Here is a 26,641-nt window from a genome sequence, read left to right on the forward strand (position 1 = left end):
TCATTGGCCAGGCCCTGAGATGAAATTGGAGAGACTGTTGTTGCTTTGAGAAAAATGTAGTCAACTTAGTGGCAGTCCTATATCCTAATTATAAAAATTTTTGTTAGTTTTGCCAAGTCCTTACTGCCTACCAAGCTCTCAGTTTTTAGTTTGTCATCTAGTACTTTGTCTTCTGCTTTATGTTACATAAGTGATTAGCTTGCCCTTTATGTCTTTGTTTTTTATCTAAGTCTTTGTGAGGAATAAACATGTTGAATAGGAATGGGTCCAAATTATCTCTGTTGATACAAAGTGAGGAAACACCACTTGGGATTGATTGGTTATTCTTTGACTCCACTTCGCATCCATCTGTGACTTTCCATTGGCTACTACTGTGTTTGCGGCTTTCCCTTTCTGTGTCAGTCTTCCAGTATTAACCAAGAGAGGGCAATACTAAGTTTCCATGTGCTAGTGATTACTGCTTTACTTTCTTCTGGTTCTCAAAGCACATGCCTGATGATTCATGCTAGAATCTTGCTTTACTCTTGTTTTCAGAATCTATTTTTTCAAAACATTTTTTTTCCCCAGAAATTGGGTTAAGGTCATCCATCTCTCATCCTTAAACACTTTTTCCACTTTAGTGACCCTGTTTTACTTACTATAACTGCATATTGCTCAGTTCTTTGGTAGGTTAACATGTCTGTTCTTGCCTAGTTGTATTATTATATAGTGGTTAGAAACACTTCAAAATGTTTTAAGTGCCATATTGTTGTTGTTCATAAAAAAGTGAAGTAAAATAGGAATTTGTTTCCCTGTTACCTACTAATTCTACCATATTCGCTCATGTATTCAACAACTACGTTTTTATGTAGTGAGCATCTATTATGTGCTAAGGGCCAGGTACAGTTCCATACGCTGATTTCATCTTTCTTTGAAAGCCCTTTTGTTCTTAGCATTTTTCACAAGGCTCTTCATTTTAAGTCTTAACATTGATGATATGGCTGTTTGAGTTTCATGTTACTCTTTTATTTGTCCTTGGTGAAGTGCTCCCACCCCATCTTTTGTGTCTGATCAGTTAAGTGTCTCACCAGAGCTCCCTCTGTAGTTATTTGATGTCTTTTAGTAGGGTTATTTTTTTGTAAGATGATGATACTTTTTGACCTTATCAAGTTAGTTTTATTTTTTTGACAACTTCTATCTCTCATTAATCATCTTCCTTTTCATAGTTCCTGATCACAAGCCTGTTCTTGTTTTGTGTGTGTGTGTGTGTGTGTGTGTGTGTGTGTGTGTGTGTGCGCATGTGTGTGCTTTCTTTTGGAGCCTGCTTTTCTGGTGTCTTGTGGTAAGTGAAGGATTAGTTCTAGGGTTTCCTCCCTAAGCTGCTCTGTGCTTTCCCATGATAACACTTTTTTTTCCCTCAGCGTCATGCTTCTTCTACTTTACCATCTATTTTTTTCTTTTTGATCAGTTTTAAATCTAAAATAGTGTGCTCTAGATCAGTGGTGGTCAACCTGGTCACTACCACCCACTAGTGGGCGTTCCAGCTTTCAAAGTGGGTGGTAGCAGAACAACCAAAGTATAAATAAAAAGATAGATTTAACTATAGTAAGTTGTTTTATAAAGATTTATTCTGCCAAACTTAGTGAAAATCTTACATAAATTATTATTATATGCTTTAACCTGCTGTAACTCTGCTTTATAAATTTTATAAAGTAAAGTTACTTCCCTGCTTTATAAATCACCATTACTGTGGAACCGGTGGGCGGTTAAAAATTTTTACTACTAACAGAGATACAAAAGTGGGCAGTAGGAATAAAAAGGTTGACTACCCTGCTCTAGATGGTTCAGTTTTTCTTGGAAAACTAAAGTGTCTGCAGGAAAAGACATTTATCAGCATATAGGATGAGTTTTCTCTTGCAATACCTTAGTTGGTCATTGATTGCTTTCTCATATGTGCCTTGACCGCGGGCCTTCAGGAGACCGAGTAACCCCTTGCTCAAGCCAGCGACCTTGGGTCCAAGCTGGTGAGCTTTTTGCTCAAGCCAGATGACCCCGTGCTCAAGCTGGTGACCTCGGGGTCTCTAACCTCGGTCCTCCACATCCCAATCTGACGCTCTATCCACTGTGCCACCGCCTGGTCAGGCTAGGATGAGTTTTCTAAAGGGAACTCGGATGAGAGACGTGATATTAAATGCTTGCTGCTTCCTATGTGTACTTCCATTTCCTCATATAAAACATGGGGATAAACAGCATGATTATCCCAGGGCTAGTGTAGAAAAAGTAAATATTGTGTGTTGCTCACAGTGTTGCTCATTCAGTAAATTATCACTGCTATTATCATTACTGTTGTTATTAATCACTACCACCACAAAATCTTGCCTTTTCCCCAGTTTTCTAAACTAACTTAAGAGAGCATCTTCTAGAATCAAGATCAGACCTCGGACTGAATGTATAGCACAATAATATTACTTCTGTTTTCTTTTCAACTTAGCTCGAATATTTTTCAACATGTTTCCATCCTTGTTATAGGATATCCTAGAATAGATGATGTTATATCCTAGATTCTAGAGCATTATATAGGAACTTGATAATAAATGCTAATTCTTCTGTACCACCTTATCATTTCCATTTGCTTCCTACAGTATACTTTTACTATAAGCCTGAATCCACTTTTCCTGACCATCTCTAAGGAGATCAAAATTTGTTAAGATGAAGCATTCAAAGTTGGTGCTTTGAAGAGAAAATATTCCCATGGTGTACACTTAATTAAAGTGAAATTAAAATCTATTTAGTAGCATGATTATATTTTTACACAGAGAATGGTATTCTAGGTATAAAAAAGGCTTGATCCCATCATATACTCACTAACCCCATTATGCAGACTCCTAACATGTGTGGGTCCTAATGTAGCATCTTTAGACTAGATATCATGAGAGTTGTTTCCAAGTTTGAAATTCTGTGGTTCTCTCCGACTATCTTGAGTGTACCTGCTCTGCCAATGGCCACCTCCATTTGAGTATATTTCCTGTAGCAAATGTTAAGTTTGATCAGTTTAATTTAATTGCATTTTAATGTCTTCAGAAGACCTTTGTTTTCTGAGATAAACAAATTAACTTTGGCACCAGAGCTGTGGCGGTGCAGTGGATAAAGCATCGACCTAGAAATCTGAGGTTGCTGGTATGAAAACCCAGGTCTTGCCTGTTCAAGGCACAGATGGGAAGCAGTTACTATGAGTTAGTTGATGCTTCCCACTTCTCTCCCCAACCCCTCTCTCTAAACAAAACAAAACAAAACAACAAAAACAAACAAATTAGGTTTGGTATAATTAAAAATGCAATGGGTCATAAAAGTGAAAACAGTTTGACTAATTTCAGCTGATAATTAAATTAGCTTGGGTGCATGGTGTTTCCCACAAGAATAAAAATTAATGTGATGTCTTTTTGGGCACAGCCTCACAATGGTAGAGGATGGCAGAGAAACCACACCCATGAGTTGAGAGAGAATGAGAAGCAAACTGCACATATGTGATGCTGCTAGTTCCAGGAGGGAAAACCAAGGGTCCCGAGTTTAGTTTTGAAAACTGAAAATGGTCATTGTTGTTAGATAATGATCTTGAGGTTTCATGGTAGTTTTATTTTCTTAGAATGTTTCTACTTCCCAAACATTGTCAGAATACAGAAGTAGAAAATAGTTTAAACAGCATTTTCTCTCTTGCAAAAATTACATGATAAGCAGAGTCTTAAGATCAAATAGTCACGGGGCTTTATTTCAGTAATCAACTCTCATTTTTATAAGTGCATTCCAGTGTGAGTCTATGAATTTGTCTATCTCTGATGTCAGTATGTTATAATTAATCACTTAAATCACGTTCATATTAAAATGTTTGGGGCACTGTTAGTTTGGGGCTGATATACACAAACTCCTGCTTTCTCTTTTTCTAGGTTTCTGAAAGCTTTCACCTCAGAGCAACCTGAAGCTTTCATAACTACCAGTGCAGAAGGAATTAGTTGGATATGGCTTAGTTCACTTTTTTCCCTAGCTTTGGAAAGGAAATTTGAATGGGGAAGAAACTACTAGACCTTAAATCAGGGGTCCCCAAACTTTTTACACAGGGGGCCAGTTTCACTGTCCCTCAGACCATTGGAGGGCCAGACTATAAAAAAAACTATGAACAAATCCCTATGCACACTGCACAGATCTTATTTTAAAGTAAAAAAACAAAACAAAACGGGAATACAATATTTAAAATAAAGAACAAGTAAATTTAAATCAACCAACTGACCAGTATTTCAATGGGAACTATGCTCCTCTCACTGACCACCAATGAAAGAGGCGCCCCTTCCAGAAGTGCGGCGGGGGCCGGATAAATGGCCTCAGGGGGCCGCATGTGGCCCGCGGGCCGTAGTTTGGGGACCCCTGCCTTAAATGTTCTGGATAAGGGTTCATTTTCTTTATCTCCATAATTACTGTGTTTCCTAGGCCCAGAGCCAGGAGGTAGAATTGAGTTCACCATAATAGTATAAAAAGTTTTTTTTTGTTGTTGTTGTTTTTTTTTTGTTTACAGAGACAGAGATTCAGAGAGAGGGATAGACAGGGACAGACAGACAGGAACAGAGAGATGATAAGCATCAATTATTAGGTTTTCATTGCGACATCTTAGTTCATTGATTGCTTTCTCATACGTGCCTTGACCGTGGGACTTCAGCATACCCCTTGCTCGAGCCAGTGACCTTGGGTCCAAGCTGGTGACCTTTGCTCAAACCAAATGAGCCCGTGTTCAAGCTGGCGACCTTGGGGTCTCGAACCTGGGTCTTCTGCATCTCAGTCCGACACTCTATCCACTGCACCACCGCCCGGTCAGGCAATAAAAAGTTTTTTTGAAATTCCCTATTGACCCAGTGGGGCTCCCCTTTCCCTCAGTCTCCTCTCAGGTTGTTGTCATGGAGGTAAGAGTGGGGAGAAGACAGCTCTTGCTCATGCGCAGTGGTTTGGCCACCACCTGGTGTCCATCAGTCTGTTCCCTTTTGGCTTGGGTTCTGCGAAGTCCTGTTAGCTGCCGGGGCTGCCAATGTCTGATGCCCCTTCAGCATTTTTTTTTTTTTTTTTTTTTTGCTTTTCTACTAATCTGGCCTGTAGGTTCCTCTGGTGGAACACTGGGATACTTGATGTAGGTAAAGCAAAATTGTACTGTTAATGGCATATTAGAATTATGATATTAAAAAGAAGGAACTCTTTTAGCTTCTAATGATTTTTACTTATGGCAGCTCTTCTAGGAGCAGGACAGATGAGTAATTTGAAGGACAGATGCCTTTTCAATGTGACCTGATTTGTATGTTTAAATTCTTGTTTTGTTGTGGGGAAGCTCATCTCCAAGAGACACCGAGATGCCCTGAAATAATCCTCTCTGGGTAGTTGTTTCTGTTTTCTGAAAATAACTGAATAAAGGGTGGGACAGTATAGAACCTTGCCATTTATGCTACCATTATCTCTTATTACCAAATGGAGTTGATCTATGATATTATTTTTTACACTTCTGTTGTTATATTGCTTCATTCATTTATTCAATAACTACTACATTCCAGGGATATTTCTAGGTCAGTGTTTGTCAACTGGGATGATTGTTTCCAGCTGCACCTCTACTATAAAATCATGACAGTTTCACCTTCAAAGTGTGCTCCAAATTTTTAGTACTTCCACTTTTAACATATAATCCTGTGTATTATCTTGGGTTAGATCACTACAATAGTGTCCTAATAGATCTCTCTGCTGCTACTTTGTACCGTTACCATCTATTCTTTCTACAGTGGCCAGAGTAATCTTCTAAAAGTGGGAATCATGACCCTCCCCTTCAAGGACTTCTCATCTCGCTTAGGCCTTATTAGTAATCAGGCCATTCACTGCTATTCCCAAATAATCACCTATGACTCTGCCTCGGCTCACTTAGCTTCTTGAAAGTTGGATAGCTTTATTACATATGTAAAGCTCTTCTTTTGCATTATTTGGGTAAAAGTTGGAAAGCTTTCAGATCAAAACTATGTGTGGGTTGGCTGCTTGTTCATAGTTCTAACCTATACACTTACCTTTATCATCAGACTTTGAAAGACCTATGATTTAGAATGGATGGTAAATAGATATTTGATCTGGGACTCTTTAATTACAAGTTATAAATCAGTCTTCATTTCTTTGGTTTTGGTATTCATGAAACAGTAATAAGAGTTTGAATGAAAATATAAATGGTATGGAAATTCAAGGTAAGACCTTAGAGCAGTGGTTCTCAAACTTTTTGAAGTCAGGGCACATTTAAAATCCTACAAATAGTTGTAGGCTAACTATATACAAATTTCTGAGAAATATGTTATAATAATTAAGTCAAATATTAAAGAAAAAAGTATAAAGTCCAAGCGTGCTTTTATGGTAATTAAACAAAATAAATATGACAAAATTAAATTTATTCTGACATTAAAAAACATTTTTATGTTACATTTTTTGAGTTATACTTTTTAGAATTCATAAAAAAGAGGGGTTAAAAAATAAAAAACAACAAAGAAGTTTTTTTTTTTTAAAATAAATTTTTATTAATGTTAATGGGATGACATTAATAAATTAGGGTACATATATTCAAAGAAAACATGTCTAGGTTATCTTGTCATTAAATTATGTTGCATACCCCTCGCCTAGAGTCAGATTGTCCTCCGTTACCCTCTATCTAGTTTTCTCTGTGCCCCTCCCCCTCCCCCTAACTCTCTCCCTCCTTCCCTCCTGCGTCCTCCCTCCCCCCACCCCTGGTAACCACCACACTTTTGTCCATGTCTCTTGGTCTCGTTTTTATGTTCCACCAATGTATGGAATCATGTAGTTCTTGTTTTTTTCTGATTTATTTATTTCACTCCGTATAATGTTATCAAGATCCCACCATTTTGCTGTAAATGATCTGATGTCATCATTTCTTATGGCTGAGTAGTATTCCATAGTGTATATGTGCCACATCTTCTTTATCCAGTCTTCTATTGAAGGGCTTTTTGGTTGTTTCCATGTCTTGGCCACTGTGAACAGTGCTGCAATGAACATGGGGCTACATGTGTCTTTACATATCAATGTTTCTGAGTTTTTGGGGTATATACCCAGTAGAGGGATTGCTGGGTCATAAGGTAGTTCTATTTTTAGTTTTTTGAGAAACCACCATACTTTCCTCCATAATGGTTGTACTACTTTACAGTCCCACCAACAGTGGATGAAAGTTCCCTTTTCTCCGCAGCCTCTCCAACATTTGCTATTACCCGTCTTGTTGATAATAGATAATCTAACAGGGGTGAGGTGGTATCTCATTGTAGTTTTGATTTGCATTTCTCTAATAACTAATGAAGCTGAGCATCTTTTTATATATCTGTTGGCCATTTGTATTTCTTCCTGGGAGAAGTGTCTGTTCATGTCCTCTTCCCATTTTTTTATTGGATTGTTTGTTTGTTTGTTGTTGAGTTTTATGAGTTCTTTGTAAATTTTGGATATTAGGCCCTTATCTGAGCTGTTGTTTGAAAATAACATTTCCCATTTAGTTGGCTTTCTGTTTATTTTGATATCAGTTTCTCTTGCTGAGCAAAAACTTTTTATTCTGATGTAGTCCCATTCATTTATCTTTGCCTTCACTTCTCTTACCATTGGAGTCAAGTTCATAAAATGTTCTTTAAAACCCAGGTCCATGAGTTTAGTACCTATGTCTTCTTCTATGTACTTTATTGTTTCAGGTCTTATGTTTAGATCTTTGATCCATTCTGAGTTAATTTTAGTACAGGGGGACAGACTGTAGTCCAGTTTCATTCTTTTGCATGTGGCTTTCCAGTTTTCCCAGCACCATTTGTTGAAGAGGCTTTCTTTCTCCATTGTGTGTTGTTGGCACCTTTATCAAAGATTATTTGACCATATATATGTGGTTTTATTTCTGGGCTTTCTATTCTGTTCCATTGGTCTGAGTGTCTATTTTTCTGCCAATACCATGCTGTTTTGATTATCGTGGCCCTATAATATAGTTTAAAGTCAGGTATTGTAATGCCCCCAGCTTCATTCTTTTTCCTTAGGATTGCTTTGGCTATTCGGGGTTTTTTATAGTTCCATATAAATCTGATGATTTTTTGTTCCATTTCATTAAAAAATGTCATAGGAATTTTGATGGGAATTGCATTAAATTTATATATTGCTTTGGGTAATATGGTTATTTTAATTATATTTATTCTTCCTATCCAAGAACAAGGAATATTTTTCCATCTCATTGTGTCTTTTTCTATTTCTCTTAACAATGCCTTGTAGTTTTCGTTATATAGGTCCTTTACATTCTTTGTTATGTTTATTCCTAGGTATTTTATTTTTTTTGTTGCAATTGTGAAGGGGATTATTTTTTTGAGTTCGTTTTCTAATATTTCATTGTTGGCATATAGAAAGGCTATGGACTTTTGTATGTTAATTTTGTATCCTGCGACCTTACTGTATTGGTTTATTGTTTCTAGTAATCTTTTTGTGGAGTCCTTTGGGTTTTCGATGTATAGGATCATATCATCAGCAAAAAGTGATACCTTTACTTCTTCTTTTCCGATATGGATGCCTTTTATTTCTTTGTCTTGTCTGATTGCTCTGGCTAGAACTTCTAGCACCACGTTAATTAAGAGTGGAGAGAGTGGACAACCCTGTCTTGTTCCTGATTTAAGGTGGAAAGTCCTCAGTTTTATGCCATTTAATATGATGTTGGCTGATGGTTTATCATATATGGCCTTTATCATGTTGAGGTATTTTCCTTCTATACCCATTTTGTTGAGAGTCTTAAATATAAAATTGTGTTGTATTTTATCAAAAGCCTTTTCTGCGTCTATTGATAAGATCATGTGGTTTTTGTTCTTTGTTTTGTTGATATGGTGTATTACGTTAACCGTTTTACGTATGTTGAACCATCCTTGAGATTCTGGGATGAATCCCACTTGATCATGATGTATTATCTTTTTAATATGTTGTTGTATTCGATTTGCCAGTATTTTGTTTAGTATTTTAGCATCTGTATTCATTAGAGATATTGGTCTGTAGTTTTCTTTCTTTGTGCCATCCTTGCCAGGTTTCAGTATGAGGGTTATGTTGGCCTCATAAAATATGTTTGAAAGTATTGCTTCTTCTTCAATTTTTTGGAAGACTTTCAGTAGAATAGGAACCAAGTCTTCTTTGAATGTTTGATAGAATTCACTAGTATAACCGTCTGGGCCTGGACTTTTATTTTTGGGGAGGTGGTTAATAGTTTTTTCTATTTTCTCTCTGCTGATTGGTCTGTTTAGGCTTTCTGCTTCTTCATGACTCAGTCTAGGAAGGTTGTATTGTTCTAGGAATTTATCCATTTCTTCTAGATTGTTGTATTTGGTGGCATATAGTTTTTCATAGTATTCTACAATAATTCTTTGTATATCTATGATGTCTGTGGTGATTTCTCCTCTTTCATTTTGGATTTTATTTATTTGAGTCCTGTGCCTTTTCCTTGGTGAGCCTTGCCAAGGGTCTGTCAATTTTGTTGATCTTTTCAAAGAACCAGCTCCTTGTTTTATTGATTTTTTCTATAGTTTTTCTGTTCTCTATTTCGTTTATCTCTGCTCTGAGTTTTATTATCTCCTTTGTTCGGCTGGTTTTGGGTTGTCTTTGTTCTTTTTCTAGTTCCTTAAGGTGTGAAGTTAAGTGGTTTACTTTGGCTCTCTCTTGTTTGTTCATATAGGCCTGAAGTGATATGAATTTTCCTCTTATTACAGCTTTTGCTGCATCCCAGAGATTCTGATATGTCGTATTGTCATTTTCATTTGTCTGTATATATCTTTTGATCTCTGTGCTTATTTCTTCTTTGACCCATTCATTTTTTAGAAGTATGTTGTTTAGTTTCCACATTTTTGTGGGTTTTCCCCCCTCTTTTTTGCAGTTGAATTCTAGTTTCAAGGCTTTATGATCAGAGAATATGCTTGGTACAATTTCAATTTTTCTAAATTTGCTGATATTATCTTTGTGGCCCAACATATAGTCAATTCTTGAGAATGTTCCATGTACACTAGAGAAAAATGTATACTCTGTCACTTTGGGATGAAGTGTCCTGTAGATGTCTATCATATCCAGGTGTTCTAGTATTTCATTTAAGGCCACTATATCTTTATTGATTCTCTGTTTGGATGACCGATCTAGAGCTGTCAGCGGTGTATTGAGGTCTCCAAGTATGATTGTATATTTGTCAGTTTTTGTTTTAAGGTCAATAAGTAGCTGTCTTATATATTTTGGTGCTCCTTGGTTTGGTGCATATATATTAAGGATTGTTATGTCTTCTTGATTCAGTGTCCCCTTAATCATTATGAAATGACCATTTTTGTCTCTGAGTACTTTTTCTGTCTTGTAGTCAGCATTATCAGATATGAGTATTGCTACACCTGCTTTTTTTGGGGTGTTGTTTGCTTGGAGTATTGTTTTCCAGCCTTTCACTTTGAATTTGTTTTTATCCTTGTTGCTTAGATGAGCTTCTTGTAGGCAGCATACAGTTGGATTTTCTTTTTTAATCCATTCTGCTACTCTGTGTCTTTTTATTGGTAAGTTTAATCCATTTACATTTAGTGTAATTATTGACACTTGTGGGTTCCCTATTGCCATTTTATAAATTGCTTTCTGTTAGTTTTGTATCTTGTTTGATTCTTCTCTTTTGTTTTTCTATCATTTGTTTTTGTTTGTTTGTATTCCATACTTCTTTCCTCTGTTGCTACCTTTTTTAAGTCAAATGTTTTTGTGGTGGTTTTTTCAAGGGTGGTTACCATTAAGTAATGAAAAGGGTACCTACCATATTCATTGTAGTACTCTATCTTATGAGTATTTCTGCGCTTCATCGTCCTTTGCTACTGTTAATCTCCATCCTCTCCCCCCTTTTTTTCTTTTGTTGTCACAGTATAAATTTGGTTTTATTGTGTTCTTGGTGGAGCTGTTACTTGTGGTTTTGTTTTGTTTTGTTCTATGAATCTGGTTGGAAAACCCCCTTTAGTATTTCCTGGAGTGGGGGCTTTCTGATGATAAATTCTCTCATCTTTTCTGTATTTGTGAATGTTTTTATATCTCCTTCGTACTTGAAGGATAGCTTTGATGGGTATAGTATTCTTGGCTGAAAGTTCCTCTCTTTCAGGACTTTAAATATTGGGGTCCACTCTCTTCTAGCTTGTAGAGTTTCTACTGAGAAATCTGATGATAATCTAATAGGCCTTCTTTTATATGTTGTACTCTTCTTTTCCCTGGCTGCCTTGAGAATTTTTTCTTTGTCATTGGTTTGTGTCATCTTCATTATGATATGCCTTGGAGTGGGTTTGTTGGGGTTAAGAAAACTCGGTGTTCTGTTTGCTTCTTGAATTTGAGGCTTTAGTTCTTTCCACAGGCTTGGGAAGTTCTCATCTATTATTTGTTTGAGTATATTCTCCATTCCATTTTCTTTCTCTTCTCCCTCTGATATACCTATTATTCTTATGTTATTCTTTCTGATGGAGTCAGACAATTCCTGTAGGGCTTTCTCGTTTTTTATTATTTTTGAGTCTCTTTGTTCTTCTCTCTGTTGTGCCTCAAGTTGCTTGTCTTCTATTTCACTGATCCTATCTTCTATCTGGGCTGTTCTATTAGCTAAGCTTGTTACCTCGTTTTTCAGCTCATGAATTGAGTTTTTCATCTCTGTTTGATTTGTTTTTATAGTTTCAATTTCCTTGGTAATATATTCTTTGTGATCGTTGAGTTATTTTCTGATCTCCCTAAATTGCCTTTCTGTGTTTTCTTGTATATCTCTGAGTATTTTTAGGATTTCTATTTTAAATTCTCTGTCATTTAGCTCCAAGGTTTCCAATATGTTAAATCTTTTCTCCATAGGTTTTTCCACATCTATTTGTGTTACCTCTCTATCTTTTGTATTCATAGTATTCAATTTCCTTTTTCTTATTGGCATCTGAGGGTGGTCTTGTTGATAGCACTAATTAGAATTAATAAAGAATAAAAAGTAAAAAAAAAAAAAAGGAAAAAAGAAAAATAGTATTAATTTATTATTTCCCCCTTTTTTCTTTCTTCTCTTCCCCTCCTCTCCCCTCCTTAGGGAAATATCGTGATGACCTGTGAATTATATTATGCTAAATTGAACAAAAACTGCCTATAATGGAGGGCCTGATTTGGGGTGAATAGTTCATGGGGCAAAAAGGGGAGTAGGGACCTACTAAATGCAAAAAAAGGAGAAAATCTTAGACAAGTATAAAATGATTTGCTTTTAAGTTATGGTCGACTAAGAGATATAATGAGAGGGATAAGAGGGAAACAGAAAAAAGGAGCAAAAAAAATAATTAAAGAAGAAAAAAACAAGAATAATAAGTAAAAATCTGTTGTGTTAAGTGGAGCAATGACTAAATACAATGGAGACCTTGGGTTGGGAGGAATGCTAATGAGTTAAAAAGCAAAGTAAAAAGTACCCAAAATGCCACAAAAACAAACAAAAGAAAACCAAAAACAAGAGCAAAAATAAAACCAAAAAAACTTGAGTCCCAAATTAAATAATTTGTTCGTGATTGAGGATTGAATGGGAGGAAAAGTAAAAGGAGAAAAGAAGAAACAAATAGAAAGAAAAAATAAGAAAAAGAGAAAAATGATGGAAGAAAAAAAGGAAAAGAAAAAAAAAACCAAAAGGGGAGAGAGTGAGAGTTAAGGGTTTTGGAGTGTAACCCTAAAGGAGAGTAAGGATGAAGAAAAGAAATAAAATATAACACTCATGGGTAGTGTAGTTCAAGAAAAGGGAAGCATAAGATGGGCAGAGAATAAAATGACCGAGGTGGAGGAAATAGAAGTAATAATAATAAAGGCAATAAGATAGAAGAAACAAACAACAACAAAAAAAAAATAGTGGAACAAGTTATAAAGTCTGTGGATTTTTCTTGATTTTGAGATGTTAACTTCTTCCTTTTTCTTTTCTCTCCCTCTTCCTGGTCGGTGACTCTGTACCCCAGGCTCTGCCCCTGTGTCACGCTTAGGTAGGAATTTGCAGTTGATGGGATTCTATGGCAATGTCATATAATTGGCTTTAGTCTCGTTGGTAGTCAAGGCTTGTTGGCGTTTGCAGGGTCCAACAATGAGAGAGTTTGCTTTCCCGGAGTCTCTCTCCTACTCTCCCCTTCCTGAATTAGCAGCCTGTTGATCCAGCTATGTGGCTGCCACTGCTTCTGCCTGGAGAGTAAGAGGCTCAAAGAGCTGGGAAATCCCCACTCTATCCCCACTCAGCGCAAGTCTCTGGGTAAGGCTCTGGCAGTCAGAGCCTCCAGCGTAATCAGGCGGGGCTGGGAGTCAATTGTTGTCAAGGTGACTGTTCAGTGCCTAGCATTCAGTTGGACCACTCAACCCAGGCTTTCCACACATTGTAGCCTGTTTAGGCTGGGAAGAAGAGGCACTAGTCGCTGCTTGCTGTATAGATCTTAACATCTGCCAAGTCCTTCTTGTTAGCGTATATTCCTGAATATGAAGGCTCTGTCAATCAGAAGTTGCCCCCGCCCCTTTAGCGAGAGGCACTAAAAAATATCATGCCTCTTGTCTTGGATCCCTGAACTGAGAGAGATCTTATCAATTAGAGCCCCGTGGGTGTGCAGATTTCGTGGGTTAAGCCAATTTCAGTGATTGGATCTGCAGCTGTGCTCCAGAAAGTATTTCAAGCTGCCCGCGCGCCCCTCCCCCAACGCTTGATTGTTAGCTTGAATGGCTGGGTGAGGTGCCCTGCCCACAGAGAGAATCTCCGGAGTAGGGAAGATAGCTTTGGCGCCCTTCCCGCTTGGCTTGCCGCTGGCGGCTGGGGTGCACTGGGCGCGCGGGAGAATGGGGCACTCTGGGTGTGCGGGCGAGTGGGGTGCTCTGGGCATGTGGGCAAGTGGGATGTTCAGGGCACGCAAGCGAATGGGGTGCTCTAGGCACGCCGGTGGCTGGGGACTCTCACTCGCAGTGCGCGGGCTGCTCGCGGTGCAAGGGAGCTCGCTCTGCGACCGGACCGCGGCACCGGGCGCGCGGTTTCTCAAGGCAGGCCCGCGGCTGCTCGCAGAGTGTGGACGGGCAGTTGCACACGTGGGTTGACTCACCACAGGCATACTCCCTCCTCGGCTTGAATGGACGTCCGTGCAGTAGTTAGCTTCTTCCACACCCTCAGCTCCGACCCGTCTCTCAGATTCAGGTGATAACAGTCCTTTCGCTTTCAGTGTGTGTGGAACTCTGGAATGCTCCGAGGATAAATTTTTCTGTTTCTAGTTGATAAATTTGTTGAGATTTTGGAGAGATCTGTCGGACGCGCTTCTCACGGTGCCATTTCCGTGACGTCACTTATCTTCTTATATATATAGACTAAATATATAATCTTACTTTCTTAGTAAGATTTAGTAAATTCGGCATGTCCCAGGGCGAATGTGTTAAGTTTTTTCATTCTTGTGTTTATAAGAAACATGAGCCTGATGTGTCCTAGTGATTTCTTCAATGTTTGGGCATATATTTGAAAGGCAAACTCTTATTTCCTCATCAATACATTGAAGAATTTCTCCCTTTTTACTTTTAATTGTGTTGAGGGTAGAAAATCCTAATTCACATAAATTGGATGTTGAAAATCATAATAAAATGTTCAAAGCTTTTTTAGATATTGCCACATATTCTTCTTTTATAGAAATCCAAAAGGCTTCAAGAGACAATTTCTTTTTTTTTTTTTTTTTTTTTTTTTTTTAAATTTTTCTTTTATTAATTTTTAGAGAGGAGATAGAGTGAGTGAGAAAGAGAGAGAGAGAAGGGGGAGGGAGGAGCAGGAAGCATCAACTCCCATATGTGCCTTGACCAGGCAAGCCCAGGGTTTTGAACCGGTGACCTCAGCGTTCCAGGTCAACTCTTTATCCACTGCGCCACCACAGGTCAGGCCAAGAGACAATTTCTTATGTTTAATCATCAATCCACAATCAGTGGCTATAGCTGCCAGTTCTTCTTCTTCTGTAAATGTTAAACCAAAATCACTTGAAGCTTCCATGAATGAGTTTCTAATCCAATCGTATTGTTCAGTGTTAAGTGATGGAAATGCTATAAATTAAATTCTACCCATCAGCCTTCAAGTCCTATTTTATTTACATTTATCTTTGCTCACTTCCAGAGTTGGATTCTTCAATATCATGCTTCTTTTTGAGAAATCTATCCATTTTATTTGAGTATATTTATCTAAAAATAATATAATGATGTGTTAATAATAAATATAATAATGCTGTGTTAACAAAAAGAGCAGTATTTCCATAATGAAATGGTATAATAGAGTAACTATATTTATTTTTATATCTGGGCACATGCCACGAACCAGAGCAGCTAGTAATTCCAGGTCCTGAGTGGGAACGGTGTGGAATTAAGAAAATATGGGGTCAGGAGGGTCCTGTAATTGCTGCTGGCAAGAACAAAGCACGCCCAAAAACTGCATCTTGTTTTATTCATAGGGCAGAGTGAGAACATTAACAAATCAATGGTCTCTGATCACGTTTCCAAGGCAACCCAAGAATTTTACCAAGTGCAGAAAACCCCCACCATACATATCATCTTAACTTTACACCAAACAAAGAATAGAAGAAACTTGTTTCCAGTCTTTCCGGGGACCATGGGGGGTAGTGTAAATAATCCAGCACCACAGTTTAACAGCCTTTGGCAACCTAATCAGGCAAGAGAGGTGGGGGTTGGGCAGACTGTCAGTTTACAGCCAATTCCCACACCTCTGTCCCCCCAAAATCTAAACTCCTAAAACCCTGTTGGTTTTTTGGTCCCCAACAGGCACATATTTCTCTGGAATAACATAGGGCACACCTGGAAATCTTATGTGGCACACTGGTGTGCCCTGGCACGCACTTTGAGAACCACTGCCTTCGAGTATATGTGTGTCACTGTCCCTAGACTTTCTCACCAGCATGTTCCAAAGTTTTAGGGATCTTTGATGGTCCACCTGTCTTGGGGTCTGAGGATCTATGAATCATAGATTTCCCTTTTCTGATTTTATTTACCCCATCATTCTCCAATCCCTGTCCCTCAGAATTAAATAAGAAAACATGTTTAAGGATTCTGTTTTTGAATGAAAATCAATAATAAGCATAGATCCAACTGTTACATTTTTGATGTGAGACATTAATGGAGACAGTGTTGACTGGAACACTTCAGACATTTCCCCCAATACTGAATTTGTGAAATCATTACCTTTAAAACCAAGCTCATACTTGGTACTTTCAGTTCCCTTTTGTACCACCCTTTGGGTTTCTTTGCCTCCTGGGCAGAAATGTTTTTTTAATTAATTTTAATGGGGTGACATTGATAAATCAGGGTACATATGTTCAGAGAAAACATCTCTAGGTTATTTTGACATTTGATTATACTGCATTCCCATCACCCAAAGTCCAATTGTCTTCCGTCACCTTTTAACTGGTTTTCTTTGTGCCACTCCCCTCCCCCACCCCCTCTCTCTCCTCCCCTCCCACCCCGTAACCCCCACACTCTTATCCATGTCTCTGAGTCTCATTTTTATGTCCCACCTATGTATGGAATCATATAGTTCTTAGTTTTTTCTGATTTACTTATTTCGCTCAGTATAATGTTATCAAGGTCCATCCATGCTGTTGTAAATGATCCGATGTCATCATTTCTTATGGCTGAGTAGTATTCCATAGTATATATGTACCAAAGCTTTTTAATCCACTCGTCCTCTGATGTACACTTGGGCTGTTTCCAGATCTTTGCTATTGTGAACAATGCTGCCATAAACATGGAGATGCATTTCTCCTTCTGGAACAGTTCTATGATGTTCTTGGGGTATATTCCTAAAAGTGGGATAGCTGGGTCAAAAAGCAGTTTGATTTTTAATTTTTTGAGGAATCTCCATACTGTTTTCCACAGTGGCTGCACCAGTCTGCATTCCCACCAGCAGTGCAGGAGGGTTCCCTTTTCTCCACATCCTCGCCAGCACTTATTCTGTGTTGTTTTGTTGATGAGCGCCATTCTGACTGGTGTGAGATGATATCTCATTGTGGTTTTAATTTGCATTTCTCTAATGATTAGTGATGTTGAGCATTTTTTCATATGCCTATTGGCCATCTGTATGTCCTCTTTGGAGAAGTGTCTATTCATTTCTTTCGCCCATTTTTTTATTGGATTGTTTGTCTTCCTGGTATTGAGTTTTACAAGTTCTTTATACATTTTGGTTATTAACCCCTTATCAGACATATTGTCAAATATATTCTCCCATTATGTAGTTTGTCTTTTTATTCTGTTATTATTGTCTTTAACTGTGCAAAAGCATTTTAGTTTGATATAGTCCCATTTGTTTATTCTGTCTTTTATTTCACTTGCCCTTGGAGATAAGTCGGCAAATATATTGCTGTGAGAGATGTCAGAGAGCTTACTGCCTATGTTTTCTTCTAAGATGCTTATGGTTTCACGGCTTACATCTAAGTCTTTTATCCATTTTGAGTTTTTTTTGTGGATGGTGTAAGTTGGTGGTCTAGTTTTAGTTTTTTGCAGGTAGCTGTCCAATATTCCCAACACCATTTGTTGAAGAGGCTGTCTTTACTCCAATGTATGCTCTTACCTCCTTTGTCAAATATCAGTTGTCCATAAAAGTGTTGTTTTATTTCTGGGTTCTCAGTTCTGTTCCATTGATTTATATGCCTCTTCTTATGCCAGTACCAGGCTGTTTTGAGTACACTGGCCTTGTAGTATAACTTGATATCCGGAAGTGTGATACCTCCCACTTTATTCTTCCTTTTCAAGATTGCTGAGGCTATTCGTGTTCTCTTTTGGTTCCATATAAATTTTGGAATATGTGTTCTATATCTTTGAAGTAAGTCATTGGTATTTTAATCGGTATTGCATTGAATTTATAAATTGCTTTGGGTAATATAGACATTTTAATGATGTTTATTCTTCCTAACCATGAGCACGGTATATGCTTCCACTTGTTTGTATCTTCCCTGATTTCTTTTATCAATGTTTTATAATTTTCCGAGTACAAGTCTTTAATCTCCCTGGTTAAATTTATCCCTAGGTACTTTATTTTTTTGGTTGCAATGGTGAAGGGGATTGCTTCCTTAATTTCTCTTTCTGGCCTGACCAGGTGGTGGTGTAGTGGATAGAGCGTCGGACTGGGATGTGGAGGACTCAGGTTCGAGACCCCGAGGTCGCCAGTTTGAGCGCGGGCTCATCTGGTTTGAGCAAAGCTCACCAGCTTGGACCCAAGGTCGCTGGCTCAAGAAAGGGGTTACTCGATCCGCTGAAGGCCCGCAGTCAAGGCACATATGAGAAGGCAATCAATGAACAACTAAGGTGTCGTACGCACAACGAAAAACTAATGATTGATGCTTCTTATCTCTCTGTTCCTGTCTGTCTGTCCCTGTCTATCCCTCTCTCTGACTCTCTGTTAAAAAAAAAATTCTCTTTCTGACAGTTCATTGTTAGTGTATAAAAATGCCTGTGATTTCTGAGTATTAATTTTGTATCCTGCCACTTTGCTGAATTCATTTATCAGGTCCAGTAGTTTTTTGACTGAGACTTTAGGGTTTTCTGTATACAATATCATATCATCTGCAAATAATGAATAGTTTTACTTCTTCTTTTCCAATTTGTATGCCTTTTATTTCTTCTTCTTGTCTGATTACTGTGGCTACGACTTCCAGAACTATGTTAAATAAGAGTGGTGAAAGGGGGCACCCCTGCCCTGTTCCTGATCTTAAGGGGATTGCTTTTAATTTTTGCCCATTGAGTATGATGTTGGCTGTGGGTTTGTCATAGATGGCCTTAATCATGTTGAGGTATGTTCCCTGTATTCCCACTTTGCTGAGAGTTTTGATCATGAATGGGTGCTGGATTTTATCAAATGCTTTTTCTGCATCTATTGAAATTATCATGTGGATTTTCTCCTTCCTTTTGTTTATATGATGAATCACATTGATTGATTTGCAAATATTGTACCAGCTTTGCCTCCCAAGAATTAATCCCACTTGATCATGGGTATGATTTTTTTTATATATTGCTGAATCCGGTGTGCTAATATTTTTTTGAGGATTTTAGCATCTAAATTCATCAGGGATATTGGCCTATAATTTTCTTTCTTTGTGTTGTCTTTGCCTGGTTTTGGAATCAGAATTATTATACTCACCTCATAAAAGGAGCTTGGAAGTTTTCTTCCTCTTGAATTTTTTGAAATAGCTTGAGAAGGATAGGAGTTAGTTCTTCTTTGACTATTTGGTAGAATTCACTTGTGAAGCCCTCAGGCCCCGGACGTTTCTTTTTTGGGAGTTTTTGATAACTGTTTCAATCTCATTTGTTGTAATTGGTCTGTTTAGGTTTTCTGATTCTTCCAGATTAATTTTTGGAAGATTATATATTTCAAGGAATTTGTCCATTTCATCTAGGTTGTCTAGTTTTTTGGCGTATAATTCGTCATAGTATTTTCGTACAATATTTTGTATTTCTGTTGTGTCAGTTGTTATTTCTCCAGTCTCATTTCTATTTTTATTTATTTGAGTCCTCTCTCTTTTTTTCTTGGTGAGTCTGGTTAAAGGTTCATCGATCTTGTTTACCTTTTCAAAGAACCAGCTCCTGGTTTCATTGATCCTCTGTATTGTTTCTTTAGCCTCTATGTCATTTATTTCTGCTCTGATCTTTATTATTTCCTTCCTTCTACTAGCTCTGGGCTTTACTTGCTGTTCTTTTTCTAGTTCTTTTAGATGCAGGGTTAAGTTGTTTATTTGAGCTTTTTCTAGCTTCTTGAGGTATGCCTGTAATGCTATAAACTTCCCTCTCAGGACTGCTTTTGCTGTGTCCCATAAATTTTGAGTTGATGTATGCTCATTATCGTCTGTTTCTAGGAACTTTTTAATTTCTTCTTTGATCTCAAAGTTAACCCATTCATTGTTTAATAACGTGCTATTTAGTTTCCAAGTGTTTGAATGTTTTTCAGTTTTTCTGTTGTGGTTGATTTCTAGTTTCATGCCATTGTAATCAAAGAAAGTGCTCGATATGATTTCAATCTTCTTAAATTTGTTGAGACAACTTTTGTGCCCTAACATGTGGTCTATCCTAGAGAATGTACCATGAGCACTTGAAAAGAATGTATATTCTGCTGCTGTAGGGTCAAAGGTTCTAAGATATCTATTAAATCCAGTTGATCTAGTATGTCCTTTAAGTCTGCTGTTTCTTTGTTAATTTTCTTTCTTGTGGATCTATCTAGTGATGTTCATGGGGTATTGAAATCCCCTACTATTATAGTATTGCTGTTGATCTCACTGGGCAGAAATTTTTAAGAATCACAGGCTTAAGGCTCCATTCGAGCAAAGATGGCCCGGGCGCTGGGGATGGCTCCTTGGCCTCTGCCCCAGGCGCTAGAGTGGCTCTGGTTGCGGCAGAGCGATGCCGGAGGGGCAGAGCATCGCCCCCTGGTGGGCAGAGCATTGCCCCTGGTGGGCGTGCCGGGTGGATCCCGGTCGGGCGCATGCGGGAGTCTGTCTGACTGTCTCTCCCCGTTTCCAGCTTCAGAAATTAATAAAAAAAAAAAGAAAGAAAGAAAGAAAAAAGAATCACAGGCTTTAGGAGATTTAAAACTAGAATCTAATCAGATCAAAATTTGAAAATAAGGGTGGGGCCAAAGTGGGTTTACAGTCGTTTGTACAGAAAATAATACAATAATTAACAAATAATACAAGAATAAACAGTATTTTGCATACTCACAGCTATAAACTTGCTTTTGCCCCACCCTATACATTGGTTCAAAAAAAAGGGGGCTTTTCTATTCCTCAAATAGCATCATTTTTCACATAATGTTTCCTTGAAGGTCACAGTGGTTGACAAGAACATGGGGACTATTACTGTATAGAAAATGGAAACCTGAAAAAGATTTGTAAACATTGGAGTAGAAAGTCATCCACCCCAACCTTATATTCTTTCCTGAATGCCACATGGACTTAGCTGATGAGGTATCAGACAAAACTATCATTTTATGGTCTGTGAAATTCCCTACCCTTTGTTTTTAGAGTACATGAGTCTTTTACAGATGGTCTCTAAGCGACATATAAGTAAGGCCCAAAAGGTCTGAATTAACATCTAATCTGACTTTTTGGCTAAGCCATACCAGACACTGATTGGTGTCCAACTTAATTGGCTTTCTCCTTATTCTTTAATTTCTCTCTAAACAGCAAAGAAAACCTCACTACCTATTCTAAGTGCCTGAAAGGACAATTTTTTTTTTTGTTTTGGTAGGCTCTTCATGTTCAATTTCTACCGAGATAGTACCCAAAATAACTGTAGAAGGAATTTGAAGATTTTGCCTATTTTGAGTGCTGAAAGGGGAGAAATATTCCTAGAGTTACAAATTTTCATTAACAAGAACACTGCTTACCTGTTTATAAGGACCTTTTCCTTTAGTACCTACTCTGAGAAGTGTGGCAGGGCTGAGGGACCTTTGTAGGTTTGGATTCATTATGAAGAAATCACTGCCCTGGGTTTTCCTAAGTTTGCAAAAGAGAATAAATGAAGGGGAGAGAGCCTCAAGTTTGAATGAAAGACTGACAGACCATCACATTTTCTTTCTTTATGCTTTAGAAGTTCATCTGGACCCCTATCGAACATGGTGCCCTGTCGCAGACTGTCAGGCAGTTTGCCCTGTTGTCTCAGGTGACCCAGGACAGCCTGTGCTGGTGGAGTGCCCTTCTTGCCACCTGAAGTTCTGCTCATGTTGCAAGGATGCATGGCATGCCGAGGTCTCCTGTAAAGACAGTCAGCCTATTGTCTCGCCAACAGAGCATGGGTAAGAAGGAAAAGGGTGGTATTTGGGCTTTTTCCCTCGTTTTCTCAGAAACACAAAATATGGAGACTTGGAGAAGGAGTTACCTTGTGATGGAATTTAGAGATTCATTATTTCTCTGTGCACTTTCTGAGAAGTGTCTCAGGACTGCTAAATTGTTAACAAAGAATGCAACTCCGCCCAAAAAAGCGATTTCTAGAGGAATTTTAGTTATTACTCCAGAGAAGCTCTCAGATACTGCTGAGTCTGTATGTGCTTTGATTCTCTTTAGTTAGAGAGTCACATGGTCCACTGGTTTACAGTTGGAAGCCATGGCTTGTCCCCAGCCATTTACAACCATTAACATACCTCATTCTTCCTGCTTGCAAAGTGTGCAGAAATTATTTTCTTACCTAACTAAATTGCCGGCTCATGAAGTGTGCCAGTCATATCAGAGAGAGAACAGCAGTGGAAACAACAGCCCTTCAGTGTCATAGAACTAAATTCATAGCTAGTAGAGGGAAAGAGATTATCTCTCAATACTTTACACTTTGAAAAGATGGTGCCAAGCTTGAGGTTTTGTTATGATGAGAAGCAATTAAATCTGTACCTTTTAGTAGGAAGGGTTTCTATGGCGGCGGTGGGGCCCAGAGTGAGAGACCTTTGTGTTTGATCCCTTTGCTTTGCCTGAGGTTCTGGCTGTTCTGCATGGGCACAAACAGCAATACCAGTGTTTTAGTCCAGCTGGCTCAGTCTCGCAGTGCCCTCTGCATGTGTAGAACCATTCTTTAAGAGCAGTAATGCTACCTGGCTATGATACTGTGCTTGACTCTCAGACCCAACAAATCAAGAGGGAGAAAAAATCCAATACACTGGGCAAACCTGTGTCCGTTTAGCCAGTACCTCCTACATTTTCACTGCCACCTTGATTAGGTCCCCAGGTGTCACAGGATAATGTAAAGATCCTGGAAGGAGAAAGATTGAGTTCTGACATTGCCACTTGGCATTTGTGAGACCTCAGCAGATCACTCAGTCTTTAGGGGATGTTTCTCTTTTGGAAAAAAAAAAGAGGTAATTTAAATAGTAACTGCCCCACTGTTGTATAAGTTTATTGTGAGTACCGAATTGTATCATGGTTTTCACACCACTGTGATATTGATGTCTCTGTGCTGGGTGGTGGTTTTGCTAAACAGTACCTAAAGTGCATCCCAGTGTGATGGTGCACCTAGCCTTCCTTCCCACCCCACTTTTCCCCTTATTCTCTGTGTCCTGCTAGGCTGTGACCCTGCATTAGCCTATCTGTCTGTTTGGAGCAGGTCTTTTCAATGACATGGCACATTCACTCAAGTATTGATTATTGACTGCCCCCAACCTCCTGCATGTGTTTACGTGAACAGACCATTAGATGAATTATCTATGCCCGGCTAGATCCTTAGCTTGTTCTTTTGCATGTAGCAGAATTCTTGCACTTTTTATTCAGGCAGTGAGTGTTCAGGGAATGAAACACTAATTTGGCAAAACAATGAATTAAATCAGCTGTGCAAAACTTGCCTATATCATTCACTCAAAGCCAAAGATAAATAAATTTAGGTCCTTTTTGTTTTGAGTTTTCTGAATAACTAATAATCTACATCCCTCCTATTTTTACCCCACCCTTTTCTCTGGTGGTGAGTTAAGGTCAGATAACCACTAGCCACCCATCAGGAGGAGCCCTACAAAGTCCATTTCAGACCATAAAATTGAGTCTAGAAGGGCATTACTTAATGATTAATTATATCCAGCCCACTCCTACCACAGCTCTGGGTAGTGTACATCCTTGTGGTTTTAGTTTCTTAAAAAATCAGGCAGCTTTATTCAATTTTTAAAAAAATAATTATCGATTGATTGATTTTAGGGAAAGAAATTGATTTGTTGTTCCACTTATTTATGTATTCATTGGTTGATTCTTGTATGTGCCCTGATGGGGGATCAACCAATTAAGCATTGTCCCAATATCCCAGGTTGCAGGTTCAATCCTTGGTCAAGACATATGGAATCGACCATTGGCTGTGTAGATGAGTGGAGCAACAAATCGATGTCTCTCTCTCTTTTTCCCCCTCTCTCTAAATTAATAAAACAAACAAAAATTCTTTAAAAATCAGGCAGCATTCCCCATCCCCTATAATTTCTCACCCACTTTGTTTCTAGGGCCCTCTTTGGGACGGATACAGATGTTCCCATTAAGCAGTGCCCTGTGTGCCGGGTTTACATTGAACGCAATGAAGGCTGTGCTCAGATGATGTGCAAGAACTGCAAGCACACGTTTTGCTGGTACTGCCTCCAGAACCTGGACGTAAGTTTCCCGTGGAAGACCTGCTCAGATCATCTTTCTCCATACTGTCCCTGTGCAATAGCCAGTGTCATACAGGCTTTCCTGTAGGACAAAATACTGAGCCTGTTTTTGTCCTTCCAAAGGATCTGTTTTCCTTAACGAGACTTCTCGAGCTTGCTACTTTAGATATCTGTAAAACCTCTTTGACTGCCTTAGGTATGTCACCTTAGCTTTAAAGGCAAGCTTTGGGGACGTTTCCTGCTTTTGGGGGGTTGTCTCATTCTATTATGTAAAGGACTGTTAGTGTACCTGTTTTATGTTTCTGTTATATAACAAATTACTACAAAATTTTGGCTTAAAATGACACAAATTTATTATCTTTAGCTCTGTACATTGGAAGTCTAATGTGAGTCTCACTGGATTTACATTAAAGTGTCCTCAGGGCTATATTTTTTTCTGTAGGCTCTAGGGGAAAATCCATTTCTTGGCCTTTTTGAGCTTCTTAAGGTGGCCTGTATTCCTTGGTTTGTGGCCCCATTCTCTATCTTCAAAGGCAACAACATCACATTTCTCTGATTCTTCTTTCACAGTCAAAGCTTACAGTCATTCCCTCTGACTGCAGCTGGGAAAACTTCTCTGCCTTTGAGGACCAGTGAAATTAGATTATGCCCATTTGGACTGGATAATCTCCCCTATCTCCAAGTCTTAATTTATTTTTATTTATTTATTTTCTTATTATTATTATTATTTTACGAGACAGAGAGAGAGTCAGAGAGGGGGATAGATAGGGACAAACAGAAAGGAACGGAGAGAGATAAGAAGCATCAATTATTAGTTTTTTGTTGTGACACCTTAGTTGTTCATTGATTGCTTTCTCATATGTGCCTTGACCGTGGGGCTACAGAAGACCAAGTAACCCCTTGCTTGAGCCAGTCACCTTTGGTCCAAGCTGGTGAGCTTTGCTCAAACCAGATGAGCCCGCGCTCAAGCTGGTGACCTTGGGGTCTCGAACCTGGGTCCTCCACATCCTAGTCCAATGCTCTATTCACTGCGCCATCGCCTGGTCAGGCTCTCCAAGTCTTAATTTAATTGCACTTGTAAAATCCTTTTTGCCATGTTAGGTAACATCTTCACGAGTCTGGGGGAAAGCTGTGGACATCTTTAGGGGAGCAGTTATTCTGCCTACCACAATTAGGTTTTCTTCTTTTTGAATTTAAAGAAAAAAGCCATTCAAATCAATGAAGTCTTTCAAATAACTATGTTTCTCATTCATTGGCATGACAGAGGTTTTGCGATTGTTTTTGTCAGGGTTTCCTTCTAGATAAAGAAGTCTTGTCTCGTTTTTTTTTGTTTGTTTGTTTGTTTTGTTTTTTTGCCATTCATGAAGCATGTCTTCTTAAATTCAGGTATAGTTTCATTCAGTCCTTTGTTAAGGCTAATAGTAACTTGAGTTAAAAGATGGTGTGAATGCCTGACCAGGTGGTGGCACAGTGGATATAGCATTGGCCTGGGACGCAGAAGACTCAGGTTCAAAACCTCAAGGTTTGAGTGTGAGTTCATCTGGCTTGAGCCGTGCTCACCAGCTTGAGCATGGGGCTGTTGGCTTGAGCGTGGGATCATAGACATGACCCCATCGTTGCTGGCTTGAACCCAAAGGTCGCTGGCTTGAGCCAGGGGTCACTCACTCTGCTGGAGCCCCTGGTCAAGGCACATATGAGAAGCAATCAATGAACAACTAAGGTGCCACAATGAAAAATTGATGCTTCTCATCTCCCTCCCTCCCTGCCTGCCTGTCCCTCTCTCTCTTTTTCTCTCTCACTAAAAAAAAAAAAAAGAAAAAAGAAAACAAAAGGTGATGTGAAGGATTGTTGAGAATCCATTCTACTGTTTTCAAGTATAGTGTCGTAAAGCTTGAGGTAGCCTCAAAGTTGTTTATAGATTTTTTCCTATTTTGACAATTTGGACCTATAAATTATATCCATATCAGAGTAAGCTGTCAGTCATGGTAGGGTGGTCATTCTTTTCTCAGCTTTTCATTTTAATTGCTCAGTTTGCTTCAATTCAATAAGCAAGTCGTTTAGTGCTTTAGTATCATACACAGTTAGGGAGTGAGTGTGCAGTTAACACAGGATGCGTGTTGGCCATCATGTACCTCATTTGACCTGAAAATTTAATAAGTTGTTTAGGATGACATTTGTGAGTAAGAATCTTAATCAGTTTTATGTGTAGGTATATTTGGGGGAGAATAAAACTGATGTTTTGGACTCTAGCAGCTCACATTGAAAAAAAGGTCTTCATTCTTTTTTGAAAGTTCTATTACAACCCTTGAATTACAATTATGTTTGATAGTTGAGACCTCTCATAATTCCAAATGAGTGATCAAACACCCCTCACACTTTACAAATGGAAGAAATCTTTTTTGGTTTGTTTGTTTTCCTCCAGGTTTGAACCATCATGTTAATTGGGTTCAGATCCACAAGCAGGCTGAGCCCATGAGGTTCTCTTTAGGAAGCAAGAGTGTAAGGGAATAAATATGT

General features: G+C 38.5%; 1 protein-coding gene across 1 annotated transcript in view; it reads left to right on the forward strand.

Annotated features, from left to right (window-relative positions):
- The window catches only part of RNF144B (ring finger protein 144B), a 264,045-nt gene that overhangs the window by 227,838 nt on the left and 9,566 nt on the right, over window positions 1-26,641 (forward strand). Inside the window, exons 5-6 of the mRNA XM_066377134.1 lie at window positions 21,613-21,817; window positions 23,981-24,125. Of these exons, the coding sequence (XP_066233231.1) occupies window positions 21,613-21,817; window positions 23,981-24,125 (350 nt within the window). The remainder of the gene's footprint in view (window positions 1-21,612; window positions 21,818-23,980; window positions 24,126-26,641) is intronic.

The sequence above is a fragment of the Saccopteryx leptura genome, chromosome 3 (assembly GCF_036850995.1).
Source record: "Saccopteryx leptura isolate mSacLep1 chromosome 3, mSacLep1_pri_phased_curated, whole genome shotgun sequence".
NCBI classification, from domain to species: Eukaryota; Metazoa; Chordata; class Mammalia; order Chiroptera; family Emballonuridae; genus Saccopteryx; species Saccopteryx leptura.